The sequence below is a fragment of the Bidens hawaiensis genome, unplaced genomic scaffold (genome assembly GCF_021521415.1).
Source record: "Bidens hawaiensis isolate Kalapana, Puna unplaced genomic scaffold, B.hawaiensis_p1.1 tig00041920_1, whole genome shotgun sequence".
Lineage (NCBI taxonomy): Eukaryota > Viridiplantae > Streptophyta > Magnoliopsida > Asterales > Asteraceae > Bidens > Bidens hawaiensis.
In genome coordinates this window covers 139,850-166,861 of record NW_027505753.1, presented here as the reverse complement: position 1 = coordinate 166,861, position 27,012 = coordinate 139,850, and the positions used below count along the sequence as shown (strand labels likewise).

The 27,012-nt window shown below is 37.7% G+C and overlaps 1 protein-coding gene and 2 pseudogenes across 1 annotated transcript; 2 read left to right on the top strand and 1 right to left on the bottom strand.

The window, feature by feature from the left end:
- The first annotated feature begins 2,386 nt into the window (after window positions 1-2,386).
- On the top strand, window positions 2,387-17,193 carry LOC143615160 (AUGMIN subunit 6-like; annotated as a pseudogene).
- Window positions 17,194-19,420: 2,227 nt separating this feature from the next.
- Window positions 19,421-23,006, top strand: LOC143615147 (serine/threonine protein phosphatase 2A 57 kDa regulatory subunit B' theta isoform-like). The gene is made up of 3 exons (XM_077088357.1): window positions 19,421-19,576; window positions 20,435-21,854; window positions 22,365-23,006. The coding sequence occupies exons 2-3, from the start codon at window positions 20,583-20,585 to the stop codon at window positions 22,722-22,724; spliced, it is 1,632 nt and encodes a 543-aa protein (XP_076944472.1). The 5' UTR covers window positions 19,421-19,576; window positions 20,435-20,582; the 3' UTR covers window positions 22,725-23,006.
- A 2,855-nt stretch (window positions 23,007-25,861) lies between these two features.
- On the bottom strand, window positions 25,862-26,521 carry LOC143615159 (glycosyltransferase family 92 protein RCOM_0530710 pseudogene; annotated as a pseudogene).
- Window positions 26,522-27,012: the final 491 nt, after the last annotated feature.

The following is a 27,012-nucleotide window of genomic DNA, read 5'->3' as shown; positions in this document are numbered from 1 at the left end:
CTTTCTAGGCTGGCAGTTCACTTTTATCTATTCACTTGATTTTATTGTTTATATGATTTTAATGCATATTAATCACAAACTAGCCAAGAACACACAGTAAATGACCTAACAAAACCCTATCCTATGAAACAATCAACAAGGGCAATGTGAAACAATAAATTCAAGTAAACAAAACCAAGCAATCAAACGCATCAATTGAATCAAACTCAACTGTTTACTTAGAACATAAAATCCATAACGAAACGAAATCCAAATAAAATCAAACCGAACTAAGGTTTATCACGACCTAGGTAGTCTATGAAATTTAGCCTAGCATCATAAAGTTTAAATCAAACAAAACGAATAATAACAAAAACATGGTGAAAATATAAGAAACGGGGAATCGAAGATGATAAAACCCGTAAACTCGAACGTGAACGTGTAGCTCTTCACCGGCTGTCTTCTCGCCTTCAAAATCACCAAAAAACTACAAAGTATGCTCCAAGAACTCTTAATTTCGGCCAAGGGTTTTTTTTAGGTTTTAAGTTAAAGATGTTTAAATAGTGATTAAGGCTTTAAAAACCCGTCCACACGTCAGAATCTTCCTGAAAAAGGTGCTCGTCGCGCCACGTGACGAGATAAAGGAGTTTGGCCGCGTTATGCGGCGAAACAATATACCCCCGTTGCGTCACGCGACGAGGTTCCTTCTCCTGGCCGCGTTACGCGACCAGGTCCCTCTAGTCCGGTTCTTCTACTGGTTCATTCCGGTTCAACCCTCATTTGTCATGGTTCTTCGTTTTAACTCATTTAAACTCCTTTTTGACTATTTATCGCACCAGAGACCTACAAACCTCATTTAGTTAGTGATATATCAATTCTAAGCGAAAATGAATCATAAATCATCGAATACGGTATAAAATTATCATGGGAAACATATATAAAAAACTGTATATCATCTAACGAATCCTCTAAATGAGTTACTGCATGTACTTTATGTATATATCGATGGTCGAGTAATGTACAATAATGCCTATACGTTAGGTACGCGAGACGCTCAAAGGCAAAAACAAAGGCAAAAATACTAAAACGCTCAACCAAAAACCTAAAACGCTCAGCCAAAACCTAAAACGCTAAAAAACAGTTTCGTGAAAAAAGTAAAAATTGATCGATTAACGATCAAAAACTGTTTTTTCGGTGAACCAATGATTAATTGGAAATGTATTGACAATTCTGAGATGTTGGGATGTGATTTCATGGATCGATTTCGTGAAAAAAAGGATTTGCGTACCTTATTGTACGATAAGCTATTATCGTATTGGATCTTTTCCCTATATATACATATGTGTGTGTGTAGCTTGTTGGAGTACATAGAAATATATAAATTTGCCATTCTAGAAAAATATATTAATTGCTTGCATTAAAAAAAATATTGGGCTACAAAGCAGTACACCTAAAATGAAAATCGTCCCTTGCTGTCGTGACGAAACGTGTCAAAAATTGCTCCATAGTTTAGCCCATTCACTACATATGGCCTAAACCGTTGTGTTAATACTTATATAAAGATCACATAATTCATTGCAAGAAGGAATATTCAACTTTTAATTCCCAACTTGAAGAAGTCTGATAAATGAATGGTTAATTACCATTTTATGAGGAATTAAGAGAAGTGTTAAGTTTGATTGTCATTTTTTAAAGTTTAATACTCATGTTCGCATGTATGAACATGGTTGAAATGAATTGCGGTGAACCATTAAACAAAATAATCTCTTTTTATATCTTATTTATAAGTTTGATAATAAATTTTAATATTTAAAATTCAAAAAAACATATAATATTAATATTTATTATACGTTTTATTATTATTTCTGCTCGTGTATTATACAAGTGACTAACTTAGTATTATATTGTGTAGTGATTTTTCACAAATTGGATACCACGTGAGGTGAACTTGCATTTATCAGCAGGCTGGAGAAACAAAGATACTGTATAAACCATTGTGTTAATACTTAAAAGATCACATGATAACTGATAAGATAAGTATTAAGTTTCGATTCGTTTGAGTGCACTTAGATTTTGGATTGTTGGGTTTTAGGTATTATGATTTCAAGTCACAACCCAAGTAGAGATTTGATTTTACATTATGTGTTAACTTCAATTGATTTTGGTCATGCAGTTAGAACAATTACAAGAAGTTTGGAATCGAATGGACAATTAAAGTTAACACATAATGTAAAATCGAATGACCAAAATCAATTGAATTTATTGTTTCACGAGCCATATTGAGCAAGCAGAGCGAGCCATATTGAGCACGGCTAAAGAGTGATCCAAACCAAGCCATATTGAGCGAGGTTTTTTCAAGCTAAAACCAAGCGAGCTTCGAGCGAACTCCAAAGCGCGAGCTTATTGTAGCACGCCTCTGGCACATGTTTAAGCAAGCAATACTGTCTCATTTGAAATTCTCCCGTCCGGCTCAAACCCGCTCAAACAAACGTGACCGGTATCAAGGATAATAATCAATACAATTCCACAAATCATGGCCAATAAAAGATGGAGATATTTTCTCCATAAATTACTTCTTCCATATAATTGTAATTAAATGTATTCATAATTAGTTTCCAATTCTTGCATGCATGTATGTTTTATTGTAATAAACACTTTTCAAATTTCAAAAGCAGCAGAAACAAACCTTAACCTAGTCCGCTCAGTCAAAATTCAAATTCAGAGATATATAGAACAAAGGCTTTACGATCAATGACGATGGACCGAGAGAAAGATAGAGATACAGAGCTAGAGACTGATATGTACACTAACTGTTTGCTCTTAGGGCTCGATCCGTTAATCATTGGCGTCGGGTCAAATAACGGCACATCTCGGTTCGGGTTATTCAAACACTCCAATCCTAAGTTAGGCGAACAGCTTCTGTACTTCATATTATCATCTCTCAGAGGTCCAGAAGTGCGCTTCTCATTTTAACTACTACATTATTATTATTATTATTATTATTATTATTATTACGTAACTGTTACGATCTGAATAATCGAGATTGATCGATTGATTGATGTTATAGGAATTTGATAAAGTATGGCCGGTATTTGATTCTGTTCAATCTCGCGATTTCCGGAAGGTATTCAGTTCAGGATTATGATTGATCATTCAATTTCAGTTTCAGTTTTGGACAGTAGGTTTGATGTTAGGGCGTTTGTTTGTGATCAGGCTGTACAAAGCATCATAAGCGAGCTTGAATCGCAAGGAGCGATTCGACCTAGGTATTCGCTTTTGTCTCTTGATGAATGTTATATGCATGCTGTCACACCCGGCCCTGAACGGCGGAAACAGCCGGGCGCGCGCGAGTGGGGATTGATACTTAAGCACGGGTCATTGCAAACATTCAAGATAAAATTTTCATTGCGCATGAAATGTTTAATACAAATACATTACATTGTTTAAAGATTACATAAAATCATCCAAGTATAAAAACTGTTGAAGATTTCCACGCCATATCCCCTTGCGCGGCGAGAACAACCACGCGCATCGAAGGGATAGAACTAAAATCTTCCAAAAAGCTAGTTTTAGATGTTCAGCGTGAGGTGCTCTAAGTGTGACTTCATGCGCTACCTAGTTATCTCCTGAAAGACACGTAAAACATTTGAATCAGTATAAACTGAGTGAGTTCACAAGTTTAATAACTTGATAAATCGTATTGCATCATAATCTTGATAAAAATCATTCTGAAACATAATTCTGATAGCATCATTAAAACACATGCTTGGTAAAACATAGATCTATCAACATATTCTGATAAAATCGTTCCGCGGTTTACGCGCGAACATTTCTGGGAACTGTGCTCGTCTGTGTAAGTGGCGCTGCCACTACGAGCGAAACAAGTAATACCGTCCCGCGGGTTACGCGCGGACACATCTGAAAAACCGTGCTCGTCTGTGTAAGTGGCGCTGCCACTACGAGCGAATAATACCGTCCCGCGGGTTACGCGCAGACGTTGTGCCGGAAAACAAGGCGCTCGTCTGCGTAAGAGGAGCGACCTCTACGAGCGGGCTCAAACCCATAGTACTGCCCCATGACCATACTAGGCACTCGTCTGTGTAAGAGGTGCGACCCCTACGAGTGGGCGGATCAAACCAGCAGTCCCTACCCTTAGAGTTCCAATGGTAAAGTGATCACTTACTCGAATCTGGTGCACTAACATTGAAAAACCATAGGTAACCGTTCGCATCGCTCATCATGAAACATAACTTAAACACATAATCGCTTGCATAGCTTGTAAGTATACCATGATAAAACATTATTTAAGTACGTGTCCCTCGCCCCGAAAACAGTTTAAAAATAGTGAAAACAGTGAAAATAGGGGCTGTGAGACTCACCTGTGGTTCTTGTTAAGGGATTTAGTCGAGATTCGGGTTTTCTTGGTGTTGGTCTTTGAATTTGAAGGTCTAGAATACGATGAAATAGCAAGAAGTATATAAGAAATAGGAGAATATAAGGTTTGGAAAGTAGATCTCAAGTTTATAACCTCGGCTTACCTAGTAACTGGAACGGAATCGAAAATAACGGATGCTCGGGAGATGATTAGTGCAAGTTTGCAGTTCTTTGAAGTGTGTTTTGAGTGATAATTTAGGTTACATATTTATAGGCAAACTCAAGGGAACACAATCCCTTGCTTTAGGGGATTGTAATCTTTTCATATCTAGGTGTAATGATGATAAAGTATGGAAATTATTATTGTTTATTGTTTATTTAAAAGTGGAGGAGTGGGTAAAAGATCTTGATTTGATTTGGACAGGACATGCAGGTCTGGGGTTGGTGAGAATAGGGTGGCTGACAGTTGACTTTTCATGTTACAGTGTGCTTTTTCAGGTACTTTTGTCAGTGTACAGTAAAAAGTGGAAAATCTCTGAAACACGCTACTGTTTCCTTTTGGGCGAGAGTAATCTCCTTATGTCTGGAGAATAGACTAAGTGTTCTGTGCGCATCACTTTGTGCGCATAGCTTTCTGCGTGAAGGACATTTCTTTGCTGCGGGTAGGTGCGTAACATTCTCGCAGTTAGGGATATTGAGTTTCATTTGTAGATTCTCCAGGTGGTCTTGGTATTTCAACATAGTGATCAGTCATGTTGAAGTCAATTCCATCTTGGAGCTTCAGACAAACTAGCTCTCAATGTTCCCGCCATGCGGGGAGGTTAGTTCCCTTCCGCACGCGCATAAACGATTTAGGATGCACCCGCCTTAGCATCATGCGGGATGGTCAACCCATAGACAACATAACGTTAAGTTACATGAAAACATAAAGCCAAAACATTCGCGCATGGCGCATATAACATATGCTCACGCTGGTTCTTAACATGGTGCGCTCGCGCAGGTTGCACATAACAAATGCACGCGCTGACTAACATGGCGCGCTCGCGCAGGGCGCACATAACAAATGCACGCGCTGACTAACATGGCGCGCTCGCGCAGGGCAAACATAACAGATGCCCGCGCTGATTCTAACATAGCGCGCTCGCGCAGGGCGAACATAACAAATGCCCGCGCTGATTCTATATGGCGCGCATAATATTTACAATCACCTAATTATTAGGTTGATTACTTAGTTTAAGGGATTGGGAATTTACCGGGTGTCACATTCTCCCCTCGTTAAACGAATTTCGTCCCGAAATTTAGGAGACGTTGCTGGCAGAAGCCATGCTCTGAAAGAGGTGTGGGTATTTCTTGCGTATTTGGTCTTCTCTTTCCCAAGTGAATTCAGGCCCACGCCTCGAGTTCCATTGAACCTTTACTAACTTGATTTTGCTTCTGCGTAACTTTTGTTCTTTCCAATCGGTTACTGCTATAGGTTCTTCTACGAAGTGCAGCTGTTTGTCGATGTGAATCTCTTCCAACGGCAAAATCAACGTTTCGTCAGATAAGCACTTTTTGAGGTTGGACACATGAAACGTATCATGAACTCCACTGAGTTCGGCGGGTAAACGGAGTTTATAAGCAACCGGACCGATCCTTTCCAGGATCTCAAATGGTCCAATGAAGCGCGGATTCAACTTTCCTCGCTTGCCGAAACGGGGGACTCCTTTCCATGGAGAGACTTTCAAAAGTACTTTATCCCCTACTTGAAATTCCAATGGTTTCCTTCGCACATCTGCGTAGCTCTTCTGTCTGTCGCGCGCTGTCTTAAGGCGATCCCTTATCTGAAAAATCTTGTCTGTTGTTTCTTGGATCAATTCTGGACCAGTCATTTGCTTGTCACCTACTTCAGCCCAGCACAGTGGGGATCTACACTTGCGCCCATACAAAGCTTCGAACGGCGCAGCCTTAATGCTTGTGTGATAGCTGTTGTTGTAAGAAAATTCAACCAATGGGAGATGAGTATCCCAGCTACCTCCGAAATCGATTGCGCACGCGCGTAGCATATCTTCCAATGTCTGGATTGTTCGCTCGCTTTGCCCATCCGTTTGAGGATGATATGCCGTACTCATGTCAAGGCGAGTACCTAGAGCTCCTTGTAACGATCTCCAAAACCTTGATGTGAACCGACTATCTCTATCAGAAATGATGGACACTGGGACTCCATGTTTTGAAACTACTTCTCGAATATACAATCGGGCTAACTTTTCCATCTTATCGGTTTCCTTGATCGGCAGGAAGTGCGCTGACTTAGTTAGCCGATCCACAATAACCCAGATCGTGTCGTAACCCCCAGGTGTCCTTGGCAGTTTGGTGATGAAGTCCATAGAGATTTGTTCCCACTTCCACATGGGAATTTCTGGCTGTTGAAGCAACCCTGATGGTTTCTGGTATTCAGCCTTCACCTTCGAACACGTCAGGCATTTACTGACATACGTCGCGATGGCGCCTTTAAGATTGGGCCACCAATACAGCGTTTTAACATCTTGGTACATCTTGTCTGCGCCAGGATGTACGGAATACCGCGTCTTGTGAGCTTCGTTTAATACTTGCTCGCGCAATCCTCCCTTGAGAGGGACCCATATGCGGTTAGCAAAATACCGAGTGCCGTTCTCTTTGAGCTCCAAATCCTTAATCATACCCCCAAGGGATTCGTTTTTAACAAACTCCGGTTTCAAGGCTTCTTGCTGAGCGTCTTGGATGCGAGTAGAGAGATCTGCGTGTATGGTCAACCTTAGGGCCTTGACTCGTAGCGTTTTTATTCGCTCCTTCCTACTTAGCGCGTCTGCTACCACATTCGCCTTTCCAGGGTGGTACTTAATTTCACAATCATAATCATTCAACAACTCCACCCATCTTCGTTGCCTCATGTTTAAATCCTTTTGATCAAATATATGCTGAAGGCTCTTGTGATCCGTAAAGATTATACACTTTGTACCATAGAGGTAATGGCGCCAAATCTTTAGCGCGAAGACAACCGCTCCAAGTTCTAAATCATGCGTTGTGTAGTTCTTTTCATTGGTCTTGAGTTGGCGTGAGGCATACGCTATGACTTTGTCTCGCTGCATAAGGACACATCCGAGTCCCTGATGTGAAGCGTCGCAGTAAACAACAATGTCATCCGTCCCCTCGGGCAGAGACAGAATTGGCGCACTACATAACTTCTGTTTTAACGTTTGAAATGCTGCTTCCTGATTTTCGCCCCAAACAAACTTCTTGTCTTTCTGAGTTAGCGCGGTCAGAGGTAGAGCTATCTTGGAGAAGTTCTCAATGAAGCGTCGATAGTAGCCAGCTAGTCCTAGGAATTGCCTCACCTCAGTTGGGGTTTTTGGCGCTTCCCAGTTTTCGATGGCCTTGACTTTGGAAGGATCAACGTGTATTCCTTTCTCGTTTACAACGTGTCCGAGAAAGTGAACTTCTCTAAGCCAAAACTCGCACTTGGAAAACTTCGCATACAACTTTTCTTTCCTCAACAATTCCAAAATCAATCTCAGGTGTTGCTCATGCTCGGCCTTGGTCCGAGAGTAAATCAGAATATCATCTATAAACACAATCACAAACTTGTCCAAGTATGGTTTGCACACGCGGTTCATCAGATCCATGAACACAGCCGGCGCATTAGTTAGCCCGAAAGGCATCACTAAGAACTCATAATGGCCGTATCTAGTTCGGAAGGCTGTTTTCGGCACATCTTCCTCATGGACCCTAAGTTGGTGGTATCCTGACCGTAGATCTATATTTGAATAATAACTGGATCCCTGCAACTGGTCAAATAAGTCGTCAATCCTCGGCAAGGGGTACCGATTTTTGACTGTCAGCTTGTTCAGTTCCCTGTAGTCAATACACATTCTGAACGAACCATCCTTCTTCTTAACAAACAGTACTGGAGCTCCCCAAGGTGAAAAGCTTGGGCGTATGAAACCCTTATCCAATAGTTCCTGTAACTGATTGGATAGCTCTTGCATCTCAGATGGAGCTAATCGATAAGGCGCTCGAGCTACTGGCGCAGCTCCTGGGACTAAATCAATACGAAATTCTACTTGTCGCGGCGGCGGTAATCCGGGCAAATCTTCAGGAAAAACTTCTGGAAATTCGCGCACTACTGGTAAGTCTTCAATTCTTCGCTCATCTCCTTTCTTCTCTACGACATGCGCCAGGAAGGCGTAGCACCCTTTCCTTAGGCACTTGCGCGCCTTTAGGCACGAAATCAGTTTTGTCGCAACTCCCCTTCTTTCTCCTTGAATTACCAAGGTTTCTCCGTTCAACAGTGGAATCCGAACCTGCTTCTCATGGCAAATAACTTCCGCGCGGTTCTCGACTAACCAATCCATACCTACCACAATGTCAAAACTTCCCAAGTCTATTGGCAACAAGTTAATATTGAACCCGTGACCTCCCATGACTATAACACATTGTTCAGTTCTTTCGTTCGCGCATAACTGCCTACCATTGGCTAGTTCTATAGTATAAGGCGTGTCTAGCTTACTGGTTGCTAAGCCTAGGGAGTTTTTAAACTCAGCAGATATAAAACTCAGGTCAGCGCCAGTATCAAATAAGACAGATGCAAAATGGCCGTTAAGCAAAAACGTACCGGTTACCACATTCGGCTCTTCTTTAGCTTCACCCGCGCTGATCACAAAAGCTCTCCCGCGAGCTTGGTTTCCCCTTTGCGGGCAATCCCGACTGAAATGCCCTGGCTTTCCGCATGCGTAGCAGTTGTCATTGGCTCCAGCTTCTTTAGCACGGCAATTCACCGTCTTGTGTCCTGGCCTGTTACATTTGGCGCACGTGACGCTCGCGCATTCACCCTCGTGGTGAAACTTGCATTTGTTGCACCATGGGTAAGGGCCACTGTATCCTTTTCTTGATGGCTCCGCGGCTTGGATCGCGTAAACCCTTGCGCTTTCCTGCTTCTTGAACGGTGGCTGCTTGGAGTCGGACCCTCGGTGGTGAGAGTTCCACTTCCTCTTGGGATCAGAGGTTCGCTGCTCGATTCCGCGCGTAGTTAACATACCCGCACGGACCGTATCCCTTGTAAGGGTGATGGCCCGCGCTACCGCCTCATCAAAGGTTGGAGGCGCTGCGGCGTTGAGCGGAACCCTAACAACAGGAGGTAACCCAAAAATATATCTCTCGATCTTCTTTTCCTCCGTGTTTGCCATGTCTGGCACCAACTGGCAAAGCTCATTAAACCGGTTGTTGTAGGCGTCGATATCCGTTCCTACCATGGTGTGGTTCCAGAATTCCTGCTGCAGACTCTGGATTTCTGCGCGAGAGCAGAACTTTCTCATCATCATTTCCTTCAGTTCCTCCCAGGTCTTGTGGAGAGCAACTTCTCGCCCCAATGTTTTCGTTTGAAGCTTCCACCAAGACGAAGCTGCTTCTTGGAACATGCAGGTCGCGTAAAGGACCTTCTGGTTCTCACTACATCCGCTAATGGAGAGAACTGTCTCCATCTTGTCAATCCAGTTGTAGAGCCCAATGGCCCCTTCGGTACCCTTGAATGGCCAAGGCTTACAGGCCATGAATGTCTTGTAGGAGCATCCTTTGTCCAAGGCTCCTGATTCGGGTTCTGGGGTCTCATTCTGACGACCCTGACTTGATTCGGCCTTGCTGGCCTCATGTGTTGCGATTGCTTGCGCGATTATTTCCGCGAGTTCCTCGGGTGTCATGGTAATTCCTTTGGCTTTAGTTGGAGGCATTCTCGCTTTAAAAGAGTGAAAATATATCAAACTTAGCGCATGTACTCTGAGCACATAATGTTATCATTATTTACTAGACACTGTGTGACCCGTGTTCCTAAGTGTGTGTATAGTTTCTTTTGAAAATATTTTCTTTGAAAAATATTTCATGCGATTTCCCCCAACGGTTATAGTCTAGGTTAAAACTTCTTTTCCTAGTTCGCTATAACCAGTGCTCTGATACCAATCTGTCACACCCGGCCCTGAACGGCGGAAACAGCCGGGCGCGCGCGAGTGGGGATTGATACTTAAGCACGGGTCATTGCAAACATTCAAGATAAAATTTTCATTGCGCATGAAATGTTTAATACAAATACATTACATTGTTTAAAGATTACATAAAATCATCCAAGTATAAAAACTGTTGAAGATTTCCACGCCATATCCCCTTGCGCGGCGAGAACAACCACGCGCATCGAAGGGATAGAACTAAAATCTTCCAAAAAGCTAGTTTTAGATGTTCAGCGTGAGGTGCTCTAAGTGTGACTTCATGCGCTACCTAGTTATCTCCTGAAAGACACGTAAAACATTTGAATCAGTATAAACTGAGTGAGTTCACAAGTTTTAGTAACTTGATAAATCGTATTGCATCATAATCTTGATAAAAATCATTCTGAAACATAATTCTGATAGCATCATTAAAACACATGCTTGGTAAAACATAGATCTATCAACATATTCTGATAAAATCGTTCCGCGGTTTACGCGCGAACATTTCTGGGAACTGTGCTCGTCTGTGTAAGTGGCGCTGCCACTACGAGCGAAACAAGTAATACCGTCCCGCGGGTTACGCGCGGACACATCTGAAAAACCGTGCTCGTCTGTGTAAGTGGCGCTGCCACTACGAGCGAATAATACCGTCCCGCGGGTTACGCGCAGACGTTGTGCCGGAAAACAAGGCGCTCGTCTGCGTAAGAGGAGCGACCTCTACGAGCGGGCTCAAACCCATAGTACTGCCCCATGACCATACTAGGCACTCGTCTGTGTAAGAGGTGCGACCCCTACGAGTGGGCGGATCAAACCAGCAGTCCCTACCCTTAGAGTTCCAATGGTAAAGTGATCACTTACTCGAATCTGGTGCACTAACATTGAAAAACCATAGGTAACCGTTCGCATCGCTCATCATGAAACATAACTTAAACACATAATCGCTTGCATAGCTTGTAAGTATACCATGATAAAACATTATTTAAGTACGTGTCCCTCGCCCCGAAAACAGTTTAAAAATAGTGAAAACAGTGAAAATAGGGGCTGTGAGACTCACCTGTGGTTCTTGTTAAGGGATTTAGTCGAGATTCGGGTTTTCTTGGTGTTGGTCTTTGAATTTGAAGGTCTAGAATACGATGAAATAGCAAGAAGTATATAAGAAATAGGAGAATATAAGGTTTGGAAAGTAGATCTCAAGTTTATAACCTCGGCTTACCTAGTAACTGGAACGGAATCGAAAATAACGGATGCTCGGGAGATGATTAGTGCAAGTTTGCAGTTCTTTGAAGTGTGTTTTGAGTGATAATTTAGGTTACATATTTATAGGCAAACTCAAGGGAACACAATCCCTTGCTTTAGGGGATTGTAATCTTTTCATATCTAGGTGTAATGATGATAAAGTATGGAAATTATTATTGTTTATTGTTTATTTAAAAGTGGAGGAGTGGGTAAAAGATCTTGATTTGATTTGGACAGGACATGCAGGTCTGGGGTTGGTGAGAATAGGGTGGCTGACAGTTGACTTTTCATGTTACAGTGTGCTTTTTCAGGTACTTTTGTCAGTGTACAGTAAAAAGTGGAAAATCTCTGAAACACGCTACTATTTCCTTTTGGGCGGGAGTAATCTCCTTATGTCTGGAGAATAGACTAAGTGTTCTGTGCGCATCACTTTGTGCGCATAGCTTTCTGCGTGAAGGACATTTCTTTGCTGCGGGTAGGTGCGTAACCTTCTCGCAGTTAGGGATATTGAGTTTCATTTGTAGATTCTCCAGGTGGTCTTGGTATTTCAACATAGTGATCAGTCATGTTGAAGTCAATTCCATCTTGGAGCTTCAGACAAACTAGCTCTCAATGTTCCCGCCATGCGGGGAGGTTAGTTCCCTTCCGCACGCGCATAAACGATTTAGGATGCACCCGCCTTAGCATCATGCGGGATGGTCAACCCATAGACAACATAACGTTAAGTTACATGAAAACATAAAGCCAAAACATTCGCGCATGGCGCATATAACATATGCTCACGCTGGTTCTTAACATGGTGCGCTCGCGCAGGTTGCACATAACAAATGCACGCGCTGACTAACATGGCGCGCTCGCGCAGGGCGCACATAACAAATGCACGCGCTGACTAACATGGCGCGCTCGCGCAGGGCAAACATAACAAATGCCCGCGCTGATTCTAACATAGCGCGCTCGCGCAGGGCGAACATAACAAATGCCCGCGCTGATTCTATATGGCGCGCATAATATTTACAATCACCTAATTATTAGGTTGATTACTTAGTTTAAGGGATTGGGAATTTACCGGGTGTCACACATGCAGTAATAATCTGCTTGGTTTAGTTGTGATTATATGCACAATGTTGCTGTGTTATCTACTTATCTGTAGTAATTAGAAAATGCATAAAATATAGGATATAAAATCTCCTATACTACAAATTCAGTATAAGATTGCAGATTAAAGAATATTTTAGCATCTGACCTGTATATTGTATAAATATAAAAAAAAAAGTTACATATCCTAGGAAGCTATGCGATTAATGTGGTATAAAATCGAATGTCGGTCAAAATTTTAGTAGCATGCAGAATTTATACGTATACATGTATAAAACTGGAAGCATATATAATATTTTAATAGTAATGTCAAAACTCAAAAGCGTCAATATTTGAAACATGATCTAATTGTAAGCCATGAACTCTTCCTTCGAGTTCACATCAACCAAGGTATCCAAAATATCGGTCAATATCGCCGATAATAGGGATACCGATATTCTGACCGATATTTGAACTGATATATTGCTTGGGACCGATCACCGATATATTACCGATATTAACTGCATAGCTAGGTAGATTGAAGCCGGTAATAATAATTTGATATGGTATATGGTAACAACAGATTTGTGGAACTATTGTGGCAACTTTCTCTGCTTGCTTTAAGAGAAGTTCATATGCGAACATATGCAGCTGATGTAGCCTCAAATCCACTTCCTGCGTCATTGACCGATGTAGCTATATCACACGCAGCTTCACTTCTTCCTGTAACAAAGGTACATCGTTATTTTTATGATATAAAAAAAACTTAACATTGCTAGTTTAAACTTTAAATGAAAATATCTAAATTGTTGAACAGGCTAGAATAGCACTAGAGAGAAGAAAGTTTCTAAAAAATGCTGAGGCAGTGCAGAGACAGTCTATTTGGTCAAGCTTGGCTCATGAAATGACCGCAGATTATCGTGGTCTTTGTGCTGAAGTGGTATGACTGTTTCTATACTTCACCAATTAAAGATTGTTTACACTGCATAATCTTTCTGTGGAATATTTGAAGCTCAGCCATATTTGCTTCAAGAGTTGGAAAAGTTGCATGACTTGTGGAACAAAGTAAAGATGGAAGGTGAACCATGGGATGAACTTGTTCAGAGAGCTACTCGTTTATGGGATTCTTTATTGTCCCTTGAAAGTAAGAAATATATATTTTTTAAATTGATAAATGATCATTTGGATTTATCACCTTGTTATTGTGGTCAGAAGTTTTGTATGTTATATATCATTAAAGTAGTACCTTTTTTATGTGTATAATTGAAATAAAGTTTAATGTGAACATTTTAATTACCACATTTGTTGCATGATGACACAATTACCAGTGGTTGTGATCATTTTAGTTAGGTTTATGCACCACATTTAATTGCACGATCACATAGTTATCTGCAATTGTGAAGTAATTGGATTTCTATAACTAATTTGACCTGCAGGTCAACATGAAGTTCTTGCCTCAGGGCCAATTGAGGACCTGATAGCACATCAGGAGCATCGGTAATCATCTCTTGAAAACCAAATCTTAACTTTTTATAACTTATAACTTACTTGTTTCGGGCTCTATTAGTGTGTATATATATATATATATATATATATATATATATATATATATATATATATATAGGGACATCTTCAAGAGGGAACTCAAAAAAAGTGGGGAATTCTTCATTTTACATGTAAAAAAAGTACTAAAAAATTTCATTTTTCATGTAAAAAACACATTTTTACATAATCTTTTTAGAGCTTTTACATATAAACACATGTAGAAGTCGTTTTAAAAAACATTTTTTTTATTTTCAGTTTAAAAACAGTAAAAAAATGTTTACAATTTTTTTATTGGAATATCTTCTACATGCATTTATAAACAAAAAGTTCAAAAAAATTTATGCTAAAACTATTTTTTTACATGTGAAATCGAGCTTTATATTATTTTTTTACTTGTACCATGAAGAGTTCCCTAGGATAATATTTACCTGCCCCTTTTTTTGTGTTCCCTCAGATACCGTATTTCGGGTTCAACTCTTCTTGCAGCTATGGATGAAAGTAGCTCATCTGGTAATGTAGATAAAGAACAAAGTAATAGATCAAAAATGAAAATAAATACAGAAAATGTGAATGAAATGATGAATTCTTCAGATGAAAAAACTGATAGACGCGGAAGAGGTCAGCCCACGGTCGATATTTCAGAAGTTATAAGGCAATGGACACATGCCCTGCAGCGTATACGTAAACAGACACTTCATCTGGTATTCTTATTTTATGGACCTATTTGGAGATTCATCTATTTGATCAAAAAACAATAATGCATTTGATGCTGTAATGTTTGATACTTTGATATTATTATAGGCAAATGCAAATGATGGTGAAGGTCCAGATCTTTTGAGAGGTGCAAATGATGGTGGTACAAATGGTCACCCTGAATCATTAGCTGCAAAACTTGCTGAACATAGACAACTTTTACCTAGCATACAGGCATGTTAACCTCTTCACTATATTTACTTTCAAATAAAATTAAAGATTTTAGGAACACATTTTTTTTATCCTTCTGATTACCAAAATTTAAAATTAAGATCTGCATTCACAATTTTCCCCGTTGCCATCTTGCTGTTACACCCAATATTGTAATGTTTCTTTTGGTCTAGCAGCTCATGGTAACTTTATAAAGGCTAACTTACAGTTTTAGTTCTGTGTATAGGGTAACTGCATATTGTGTCCTTTAACTTCATAAGTACAAATAACGTCCTTGAAGTTCATATGTTCTCACACTTTTCATCCTTTAGTGGTTACCATATTTTGTTAGTTAAAAAAGGACCATTTTGCCCTTACAACCAAAGGACGATATGTGTAATTTTTACAATCCTTTTTTTTCTTTTCTTTTCTTTATTAAGTAGTTAATCAAGTTATTTATTTTATAATAGATATATATTTTTTAACAATTTATATATTTTTGTTTGTTTAAGTTATTTACTTTTCTCATTTATTATCATTATATTTCAAACAAATTTATTTAATCATTTTGGCAGGTCTTACATAATAAATTAAAAAGTCTTCCACCAGTAATACAAAGTTCAATATCAGAGCTAACCGAAGAAATCAACACTCTCTCCACTAATCTTCCTCAAATGACAAATCACCATGGTACATCCTTCTCGCCTGTTCAAGGACAAAGCACTGGGTGGACGAAGGTAATTATATCGTTCATTATTATTATTATTATTATTATTATTATTATTATTATTATTATTATTTGATTTTGTGATTACCAAACACTCAAAATGTTCTTTCAAGTACTAAAATACACATTCAATGAATCAATGTCCAGGAAAGTGTCAGTATTGAGGTCACAGATGTCGCTTCAAGATTATCATCCGTTCATATTGATAATGTTTCGTCTAGCACTACTGCTTTAAAACTACCACCTCTATTTAGTTTGACACCAAATGCAAATGCCAAAAGTGAGAATTTTAACAAGAGACAGACTCAAGTTCATACTAACCAATTAGAAAATGTATATGAAAAGTTACCTCAGGAACAAACTGTAACACGTAACCAAGCAAATACACCAGAAACAGGTTAATATATTCTCTCCCTCTTGTATACTTGTTTTTTTAAGTTTTACTTTTAATTATCGTTCTCATCTTTTGCAGACAATGAGAATAACGATTATATTCGCAACTTAAAGAAATCTGTGAGAGAAGCAGCTTTGGCAACACGGGCCAGCAGTAGGGGCCAATTAGAACAAGATAAGCAATCTGATGACGGATCTGAACATTTCTTCATTCCCCTATCGGGAACAGGATTGCTCGTATGGGCCCAGAAAAGAAACCAGCTTCATTGAGAAGTAAACAGTTGTTTGTATCTGAAACAAACAGTACGTTGGTGGAGAATCATGTCCCAGTGGAAATGGTGACGAGTATGATGGGGTAAAACGGTTATAACCTTGCTGATGCTTCAAGTTATGAAGATTCTGAAGGACGATTGTCGTTTTATGACATGGAGGAAACTCAGGATCAAGTCTTTTCACACCATTTCTTATGGATGCTTCTCTGTCTGCTAATGAGGGCATTTGAGGATTTACTTGGTATGTTGCTCTGAAAAATACATACACATACACATGCACATATATATAATTATATCTGCACATAAATATGTGTATGCGCATGTGTGTGTATGGTATATATATACATATATATGTAAAAAAACCATCAAACTAATTTGTTCATATTGTTTTAAAATTTTTTGGTGAGAGGAGTGTGAAACAATAACCATTCCATTTTCTTATATTTTTAAGTTTTTGAGATTGGAAAAAGTGAATGGTTCATTTTTTTTGTTTTCACACTCAGGAGTAAATTACAAACTTTGTCCCTAAACTACATTTATTACCCTGTCCATCCATAATTGAACTACTAATTTCTAAATAATTAAGTAAATGTAATTCTTATATGGAAATTATCTACCACTTTCATTTGCAGCACCTCTATCAGAAACTGAAAACGGCGTTGATGGTTTGAAAGCAGTTGCGCGGCGTTGCACCTATTGACAAGATGATATAGTTTCTATTATTGGTCTAGTTTTTGGTTGTGATATTATCATTTAGTTATACATGGTGTTTATATGTTTGACACGCTAGTCAATTTGGCTCAGTTAGCAATGTGAATTGTGAAGGTGCTACATTTGGTTAAAAGACGATAATAAACTTGTGTCCAGGTGTCACGCAACCGTCTTGGTTGGACCTGAGCACCTGGCTGTGGGCACATAGCTGATATGATAGTATGATACACACACTAGCTACCGGTTCTTATGTTGTTTGCGAGATTAAGAATGAATAGCAGTGGCGAGCCAACATATGTTGTTGGCCAACTAATACATATGTCGGAAACAATTCATCTGGTCATGTGGTGTTTGCACAACATCCCATTCTTTGTTTCTATTGTCTATTGAGTGAGCATTGTATCCAATCTATGTCACTTTCTTGGTCTTTTGTATGCATTAATGGTTGATATGTGGTAAGGTTTGAAAATATGCGGGTTGAGTGGCGGGCTCAAAATATCTGATTAATATTTACTTAACACAAATCTGTAAATTTAAGTATACATGTTTGGAAATTTATGAAATTTGTATACATTCTAAAAATTAATTAGAATATGTGACTTTAAACATATATAATTAGGATATGATAGTTTAAGAAGATAATGATTTAAATGTAACATTGTACTTGCACGTGTTTACGAGATTGTCTTCCACAAAACTGGTCAAGGAAGACGGTTGGTGGGTTTCTCACAATACATTGAATAAGTCATAAGTGTAGCTTTAGTTGGTAAATCATGATAGGAAGCCAAAACCATGCCTGTAAAAAGTCAGAACATCAGAAGTCGGAATACATGTTAGAATGACAATATAAAACATAGCAAATACTAGTAAAAGATATTAGGTTGATATAAAGAGAGCAGTAATGTAAACAGTGTAACAAACATAATCACCCAACAAAATGACACAACCACATAGCCACAAAAAACAAATTATATTTCATATACAAAGCCAAGCTATGAATCATCATTTGTATTATTGGTACATTATTCTATGTACCAATATGAGATGTGCAAACATATAGACTAATCATTCCTGAGAAACATACAAATAAATGGAGATGCCGTAATTTCATACCACTGCCACGACTGGTGTAGACATGCATGTAGACCCCCTGTACATGTGTATTGGATAATAGAGTATTCAAACCTAATGACAACCTAACATATATTAACGCTATATCATAAAGCCAAATATTATCATTTACCACAACAAATTATGAAGATTATTGAATTCTAAATAATTAAGGAAGAAGAAAAAGCCCTCAACCATAATATCATATGAAAAACCATACAAGAAAGTTCAAAAGCTTACCAAATAAACGAAAACAACGGGGTTAGTTTAGAAAGACTTCAGATATTCCTAGCTTAGTTGATAAACAAAAACAAACAACCACATCTAAAGGGGTGTTTGGGATTCCTTATTTTGCCTTTTATAACTTTTCATTAAGTTAATAAGTTACAAAAGTGTAACTTATGGAACTTTTCCTCTCACAATATAAGCAATCTCAAACACCTTATTACTTTTCAATAAGTTTATAACTTATAAGTTGGTGAAAATAAGCAATCCCAAACACCCACTAAGTGGTTCTTTAACTATTTATAAAAAAGTTGAATAACAAAGAAATAAAAAGTTGTTCCTTTGTACATATAATAAAAAGTAGCTTTTAGTGAATAAAAAACCACATTAACACATTCAATACCTGAATACTAAAATCAAACCAAAAATCAAAACTTTGGTTTTTGGACTTGGTTTTGGTTTCGGTTCGGTTTCGCATTTTTACATTGATATTGAAAACTTTAGAATGAAAATAAAAAGTTAGGCCGAAAACAATGATATTAGGTATAGATTATTTTTTGTTAATTGTTAACTAATAGTGTTATACATTTGGCAAAAAAATATTTGAGTTTAATCTTTATTAAATTATTATAAATTACTTAATATAAAAAATAAAAACTTAGGATTTCGGTTCGTTTATTTTGTTACATGCAAAACCAAAACCAAACTAACATTTTGGTTACAAAAAATATAAAATCAAACCGTCAATTTTTATATTTCAGTTTTTTCGATTTCGATTAGAGATCGTTTTTTCAGTTTCTCGTGCAGCTCTCTAATTAAGTAATTAAGAAAAAAGAATATTTGAATATTCACACCAAACCAAAAGAGAGACTGCTTTTTCTTTTCTTCAAACTCCATATTCTCTCTCTTTGTTTTCAGAATCTAGCTACTGATCCTTTCAGTTATCTTCTTCTTCTTGTTCTTTTTGTTTGACTTTATATTATTATTTCTAATGATATTATTATTATTCATCGTTATCTGCATCCACCAAACCTCACGTAAGTACAATTTCAGTTTCGTAAATTTCCTGTTAGGTTTTCGCTATTCCAATGCTATCTGCGTATGCGTATGTATATATAGTAGATCAGCACCCGATCCTGTGTTATTTTTATGTAAATGAGTCACTTATCGAGTAATTGCCACCGAAATTTGTTGTATCAGTTAGGGTTTTTAACCTTTTAATTCTTGTTTATTTGTTATTCAGTAGAATTGGTCGATTAAATGTATGTAGCTTTGAAATTAGGGTTTCTGCATTATTGGATCTGTATTGTGCACAGTTCGGTTCGGTTCGGTTATTAACCTCAACCGCATTAACCTATCGGATTTCGGTTAAATACCAAAATCAAACTTGGACTAAAACTTTTACTTAGAAACTATATCGGTAATTTTAATATCATGTATAATTTATATATATATAGCACTTTAACATTAACATTTCAGTATACTCTCCTACTATTAACAAATTATTCTTTTGCAATTTGCAAAACACTAACAATAGTAGCAAGTAGGCACTGATTAAGACTCAAAACGCTAACATTAAACACTAAAAGTTGAAAATTAAGACTTAACAACACTGATATTGGGAATATCGGTGAAATATCGGTCAATATTGCCGATATATTCTGACCGATATTTCACACGAGGACTGATAAACGAGATACCACCGATATTGACTGCATAGCTTCGAAATACATGAAATGAAGGTATAAAAGCTAGAAAATATATGAAAGGTTCGGTTTGGTTAATATTGGTTAACCGAGGATACCCCACATTTCGGTTAGGTTATTGCTCATCCTTAGTGTGTATGCTCAGTTGCTCATCTAATATCTGGAATTTTGTAATTTGTTTGCTTGCAGGAAAATTGTATTTTCAAGGTTTGCTAGATTATATATAGAATTTATCTCTGATGTTGCTATGAAGCTGAGTTGTAATTATTATGCAACTCCAGGAGTAGTTTAGTTTGGGGGTTTTCGGTGTTGAATATTGGAAATTCTGGTTTGAGTGATGATCAAACAGATACTTAATAAGATTCCATCACGGAAGACGCATAAGTCGGCCAATAAGCGAGATGGTGGAAACCGTAATCCATCTAAAAATGCTCCAACCAGTTCAAAAGGCGACAGTGGTGTAGGACTTACTCGGTCTAAAAGTTCAAATCCTGCATCGGGTCATGGTCAAAGTTTGAAAGTCAACAGTGATGCAGGACTTACTCGGTCTAATAGTTCAAATCCTACATCCGATCATCGCCAGACTCAACATCCTGCTTTAAATACTGGGACTAATAAGCTTGGTAATGCTTTAAGCACGCAAGTGAATGACAATGAGGCTTTACCAAAGCTCAAAGACGTTCCGAATTCTGAAAAGCAGAATTTGCTTATCAAGAAATTGAACATGTGTTGTGTTGTGTTTGACTTCACTGACTCGACAAAGAATTTGAAGGAAAAGGAGATCAAAAGACAGATTTTGGTTGAACTTGTGGACTATATTCCTACTGCAAATTGCAAATTTTCCGAAACTCTTATGGAAGAAGTAGTCAAGATGGTGTCAGCAAACATATTTAGAAGACTCACACCACAGCCTCGTGATAACAAAATGTTGGAAACTTTTGATGGTGAAGAAGAAGAGCACTCCATGGACCCCGCATGGCCTCATTTGGGAGTAGTGTATGAATTTCTTCTAAGATTTGTACATACACCAGATACAGATGCTAAAGTGGCAAAAAAGTATATTGACCATGGTTTTATTTTAAGGTTGTTAGAATTGTTTGACTCGGAGGATCCTAGAGAACGTGAATACTTGAAGTTTGTACTTCATCGTACATATGGAAAGTTTATGGTGCACAGGCCTTTTATCAGGAAAGCAATCAACAATATATTATTTCGGTTCGTTTTTGAAACAGAAAAACATAATGGAATAGCAGAGCTGTTAGAAATTCTAGGCAGTATTATAAATGGTTTTGCTTTGCCATTGAAGGAAGAACACAAGCTTTTTCTTGTTAGGGCGTTAATACCACTTCATAAGCCCAAAAGCATGCCGGTGTACCATCAGCAGATATCTTATTGCATCACTCAGTTTGTTGAAAAAGATTGTAAACTTGCTGATACTGTTATTAGAGGGTTATTGAAGTATTGGCCAATCACAAACAGTTCAAAGGAGGTTATGTTCTTGACTGAGCTTGAGGAAATTCTAGAAGCAACTCAGCCTGCCGAGTTTCAAAGATGTGCGGTGCCTTTGTTTCGCCGGATTTCTCATTGCTTGAGCAGTTCACACTTTCAGGTAACTAGTTTGGCTAATTTAATATTTATCTTTTTGTGCTGAGGTTTGCTTTGAAAATTTACATGTTTTGTGCCCCAAATGTTTATTTCTGCAAATTTACATAGGGCCATATTCATATCTACTTGCATCATATAAATAGGAGCAACAAATGAAAATGGTCAAAATGGTCCAAACAATATTAAGTTAAACTACTCAACCATTCATTAGATGGTTACACTTCGAATTGGGGTAGGTTAGTTATCTATAAACCATCAACCGTTCACAAAGAGTGCTTCCGTGGTATACTTTTGTGTGCCCTCCAATGAAGTTTTACTTTTAACAATTATGATTTGGTATGAATGAAACCATATACATATACAGATGGCCTTTACAATAGTTGAGTGGCCTTCATGAAATAAAAGGTTGAATAGTTAATTAGTTGGAAATATTAAAATGTTACCAGGCTTGAAAACTTTCAATATTAAAAAAAACATTGATCGAAAAGAAGCTGACTGACTGTTCTGTATGCAGGTGGCTGAAAGAGCATTGTTCCTGTGGAACAATGATCATATCGACAACCTAATAAAACAAAACAGCAAAGTAATCCTGCCAATTATATTCCCTGCTTTGGAAAGAAATACCGTAACCCACTGGAATCAAGTGGTCAGAAATTTGACTTCAAATGTAAGGAAAATCTTCTTGGACGCTGACCCGGAACTCTTTGAAGAATGCTTAACAAAGTTCAAAGAAGCTGAGTCTAAAAAAGAAGAAACCAAATCTAAACGCGAAGATGTCTGGAAACGTCTAGAAGAAGTTGCTGAGGGGAGATCTGGTTCTGGTGCCACCAATCAACCACCCATGCTGCTGCCTAACAAGGTAACCAGTGGCTAAATACACCATTTTGTTGGTGTACGATTTGAATGCAGAGAATGTGTATATGCATACCTCTGATATATATCTATATATATTTGGAATGCAGTGTCTAGATTGAATTTGCCCATTTTATTGCAAGTGAGACAAGAAAAGGCTTTAATTATATTCAGGCATTTGCTTTATATATATCTCTGGATTTAGACTATGATTGTACTCTATATAATATTTTTGGTATGTATCATATTACTTTGCTGTCTATGAACTCCGGCTCAATTGAAATAAGTTACTCGAGTGAACTTTTGGGTCAAGCTTATATTGACCCGCAAAGCATTCGAGCGTTACTGAGCTTGTGTTATTTTATTATTTTATCCTTGATGTACATACATTTACATGACTAGTTATTAAGTGGAGCGGATTCGAGCTTAATTCTATCATGATAATCGTGCTTGCATGTGAAATAAATAATGATAATGAAGTCAAGTGAACTTGAACTGTATCGATTAACTTAGCTTTGGCTGGAAAATGAAGGCTCTTTAAGGTTGATTCAAGCTTTTTTGAGGTTAACATTGCTTCTATTTGATTGGCTATCAGAGGGTAGTCTATCGGTAACGTCTCTAGTAGCGACAAACTATATTACTTATTCTCTCAGAAAGTGCGTTCTAGTTTCGTTTATGTGCTATGCGCCATTGAGGGAGTGCCTTGGGGGTGTAAGCGAGATCGATTGCGATCTCAAGCACATATTGAACCTGGTTTATAAGAATGGCTCATACATGTGCTTTTTAGAGTGAGCTAACTATGATTGCCGGCCTTATATTAAATAGTGATAATATTTAATATAACACAATGTTTTAAAAACCACTTTTATACCATACCGGGTCATGCTCAGAAACAGTTTAACCGGTAATGCCGACAAGTTTAAACCGGTTTTTAAAATATAACATTAAACTCAAAAAATAAGCCAAAACTAAGTAGTTCCATAATCAAGAATCAATTTTTAACAAAGTTTATTTGAAATTAAAGTCTACAGTAAGTTTATTGCATTTGATTGTTGAATGCATCAAGTTCATGATCGCTTAATATATGAAATTCACTATAGTCACCATACTCATCAACAAAAAATATAACTATTTTCGTGTCCTACAATATAAAATATGGTAGTTTGAAAACTATACCGACACCCTATTTAGGCCGGCCTCTGTTGTACCAGTGATGTCTTTGATAGCCAATACAATCGATAATGCTGGCTAGTTTGAACTGGTGTTTAGAATATTGGTATAACATACGGTTGCACAATAAATACTTTTATGTATATAATTATGAATTATGATAACAATATAAATAATAATTAATCATGCTCGACTTGACTACTTATCACTCTTAATTGTCTCTATCATGCCAATAAAATGTCAAGATTGTCATTAAAGTTTCACATATCTCTCGTGAGATTGAGTTTTTGATTGCAGCTTCACATAAACCATTAATTTTTTGGATTTGCTAACCATAGCCTAGACCCCTAGTCAATGGTTAAAGGTGTAATTTTTAACCATTGAACTATTTTGATTTTGGTTTAAAGGATGATATAACTATCATGATAGGATGAAACCCCTTTCCTTGCAACCAGTCACACACAAACAACACACATATCTTTTAAGATTATCTTTTAATATTCAATCAAATGAAAAAATGAAACTAGAAAAGACTAACAAGAAAAGAAATAAGGAAACAGATATCACGCATTGCTCACTCGATATCTTTTAAATAGTTTTATTTTATAAGTATTATAGTATTCGAATACTAACCTTTTATATGTTATATTGTTACATGATACTCGTTTTTATATGTTATATAGTGTATTTGATACTCAAGTGATGACACCGACCCAACCCCACTAGTACTATATTTACTCGTTCAACTCACGACCTTCCTCCTCTTTCGTTTCGTTCAAATGCCATAGTTTAATACCTCTAACCATAGGTTACTTATTTTGTACAAGCATGTTTATTGATCTATTCAATTTTGTAATAATGATGCCATCAAATCAAAACACACAACAATGGTGTGTTTTATCACGAAAGCTTATGACATTCAATTGCATTTCGTACATGCAGTAAATTGACAGGACACCATTTTCCCACTTTTATAGAAATTTGTCAATTTTTAAGTTTAGAAAAAGTAAAAAGGTCTATTATTATTATCTAAACTAGGAGATGCCTCGGCGCGTTGCGCCGGGGTTGTTTTATGTATGTATCTTTACCGGTATACTCAACTTGTAGATTTGCATTTGTATTTGGTACTGGATCGAAGTTATTGTTTAAAATGAACATGGTATAACCGTATAAGTGAACTAATTTTTACTATTAATTGGTTACTAATACAATAACACACATTGAGAACTATTACAAATGCATCCATTTGACATGCTACAACATTCCAAATAATGTTCTTTTGGCCGAAAATTTACTTTGCAGCCATAACTATCATTTGACAATGTGAAGATATCAACATTCAATACGGAGCCTCCATTTGAAGCAAACAATAGCATTGACAAACATGAAGATATCAAAACAATAGCATCCATGTTAAGTAACATTTCTAATAAGTTCAGTGTGGAGTAAACTATCAAGCCCGTAAAGGGTCGTTTAGCCCACGCGTTGCAGCAGGGACGTGACAGGAAATCGGTCGACATTAGTTCAAGATAAGTGTTACGTAAGTTTTACATGTTAAGAGAAAATATATGACCTGAGTTCAACCTGTTAGGGATAAAACATAATCAGGATCAACCCATTAAGAGATAGAACGTAACCCGAATCGACCCGTTAGAGATAAAGCGTAACCTGAATCGACCCGAAAATAGATAAAGCATAACTCAAATCACCCCGTTAGAGATAAAACATAAACCGCAATGGCCCGTTAGATGAACCACACCCGAGATCGACCCATTAGAAATAAAATATGACCCGCGCTATCCCTTAGAGATAAAACATAACCCGAAATGACCCAACAAATTACTGTGTGTTACTAAATGATAGATAAATCATGTATATCGTCACTCCTCTTAACAGGACACATTTTAAAAACCTAAGTTTTCTAACTTCATAAAGCAATAGGTTAACAAATTATTGAAACACGCATGTTGATTCACATGTTAATTCAGACTATAAAAAACCTAATTTCATGTATATTGGTTCGGGTTTAGCCCAAAACTCGGGTCGGGCTATGGACCCCAATATTCTCGGCCCACTAGTACTTTTAACAGACACTTTGATCGAATCTTTGGGCCATAAGTGTGGGCCTTGTAAAATGCTTAAAGGCGTTTTACACCGTACGATTTCCTGAGCGATAGATATAACATCTGATCTTAATACCAACTGATCGTTGGTAAGATCTGAGCCGTACACGCACTCAAACTTAGAAGCATTAGAAGTCTTTCCTGACCGTAGATTAAGCCCCTTGACAAACACAACCGTGGTGTTGTAACAGTCGATCAAAGCCTCGTAAGCTAACGACTTCCAGTCGTGTGTGGGCCCAATCGGTATATCTTTTTGACCTTTTAACCGGACGGATGTGATCGTGCCACGTGGCGGAAGCTTGCAACGTACGATCCGGTGATCGAGATATAACGGTGATGATATAGATATTGAAGTATTTGAAGTGTAAATATAAAGGCAGTGGATTTGGTCTTTGGTTAATAGAGGAGTTGACTGAGGGTATTTTAGTAATATCAGTACTTGGTCTGGAAATAATATGGTTGCCCCGATTGATATACCGGTACCGGTTGGCGAATCGGTGGAGATAACTTTCGTTGGTGACGTCATCCATGATGATACCAAGTTCGGATGATAACTTTCTGTAACTGAAATTAATTAATAATTAAACGGACAATAAACTGCGTCAGTAGTAATTATTTTTTTAAATGATATCGGTGTATCATGTAATTATTATCTAATGATTACAGGGTACATAGAAATAATTTAAATAATAAAATTATTTTATTATTTTTTATGATAGTAAAACTACGTCGTTTAAAGGAATAAAAACGTTACCGGCGAATAATAACCGAATAGTGGAGAAAGTGAGGGCGAAGATGAAGACGAGAGAGCGAAAGATGAGGGACGGAGGGGGGTGTTTCCGGCGATCTTTCATGGTGTTGGAAGTTAAGTTATGGGGAAGTGATTAGTGAAACACATAAGATGGATTAAGGATTGGATTGGATTGGATTGGATTGGATTGGATTGGAGTGGAGTTTTATTGAATTGATTGGGTAAGTTTGTTTGTTTCAATAGAGGCACTTGAGAATTATGTGGAA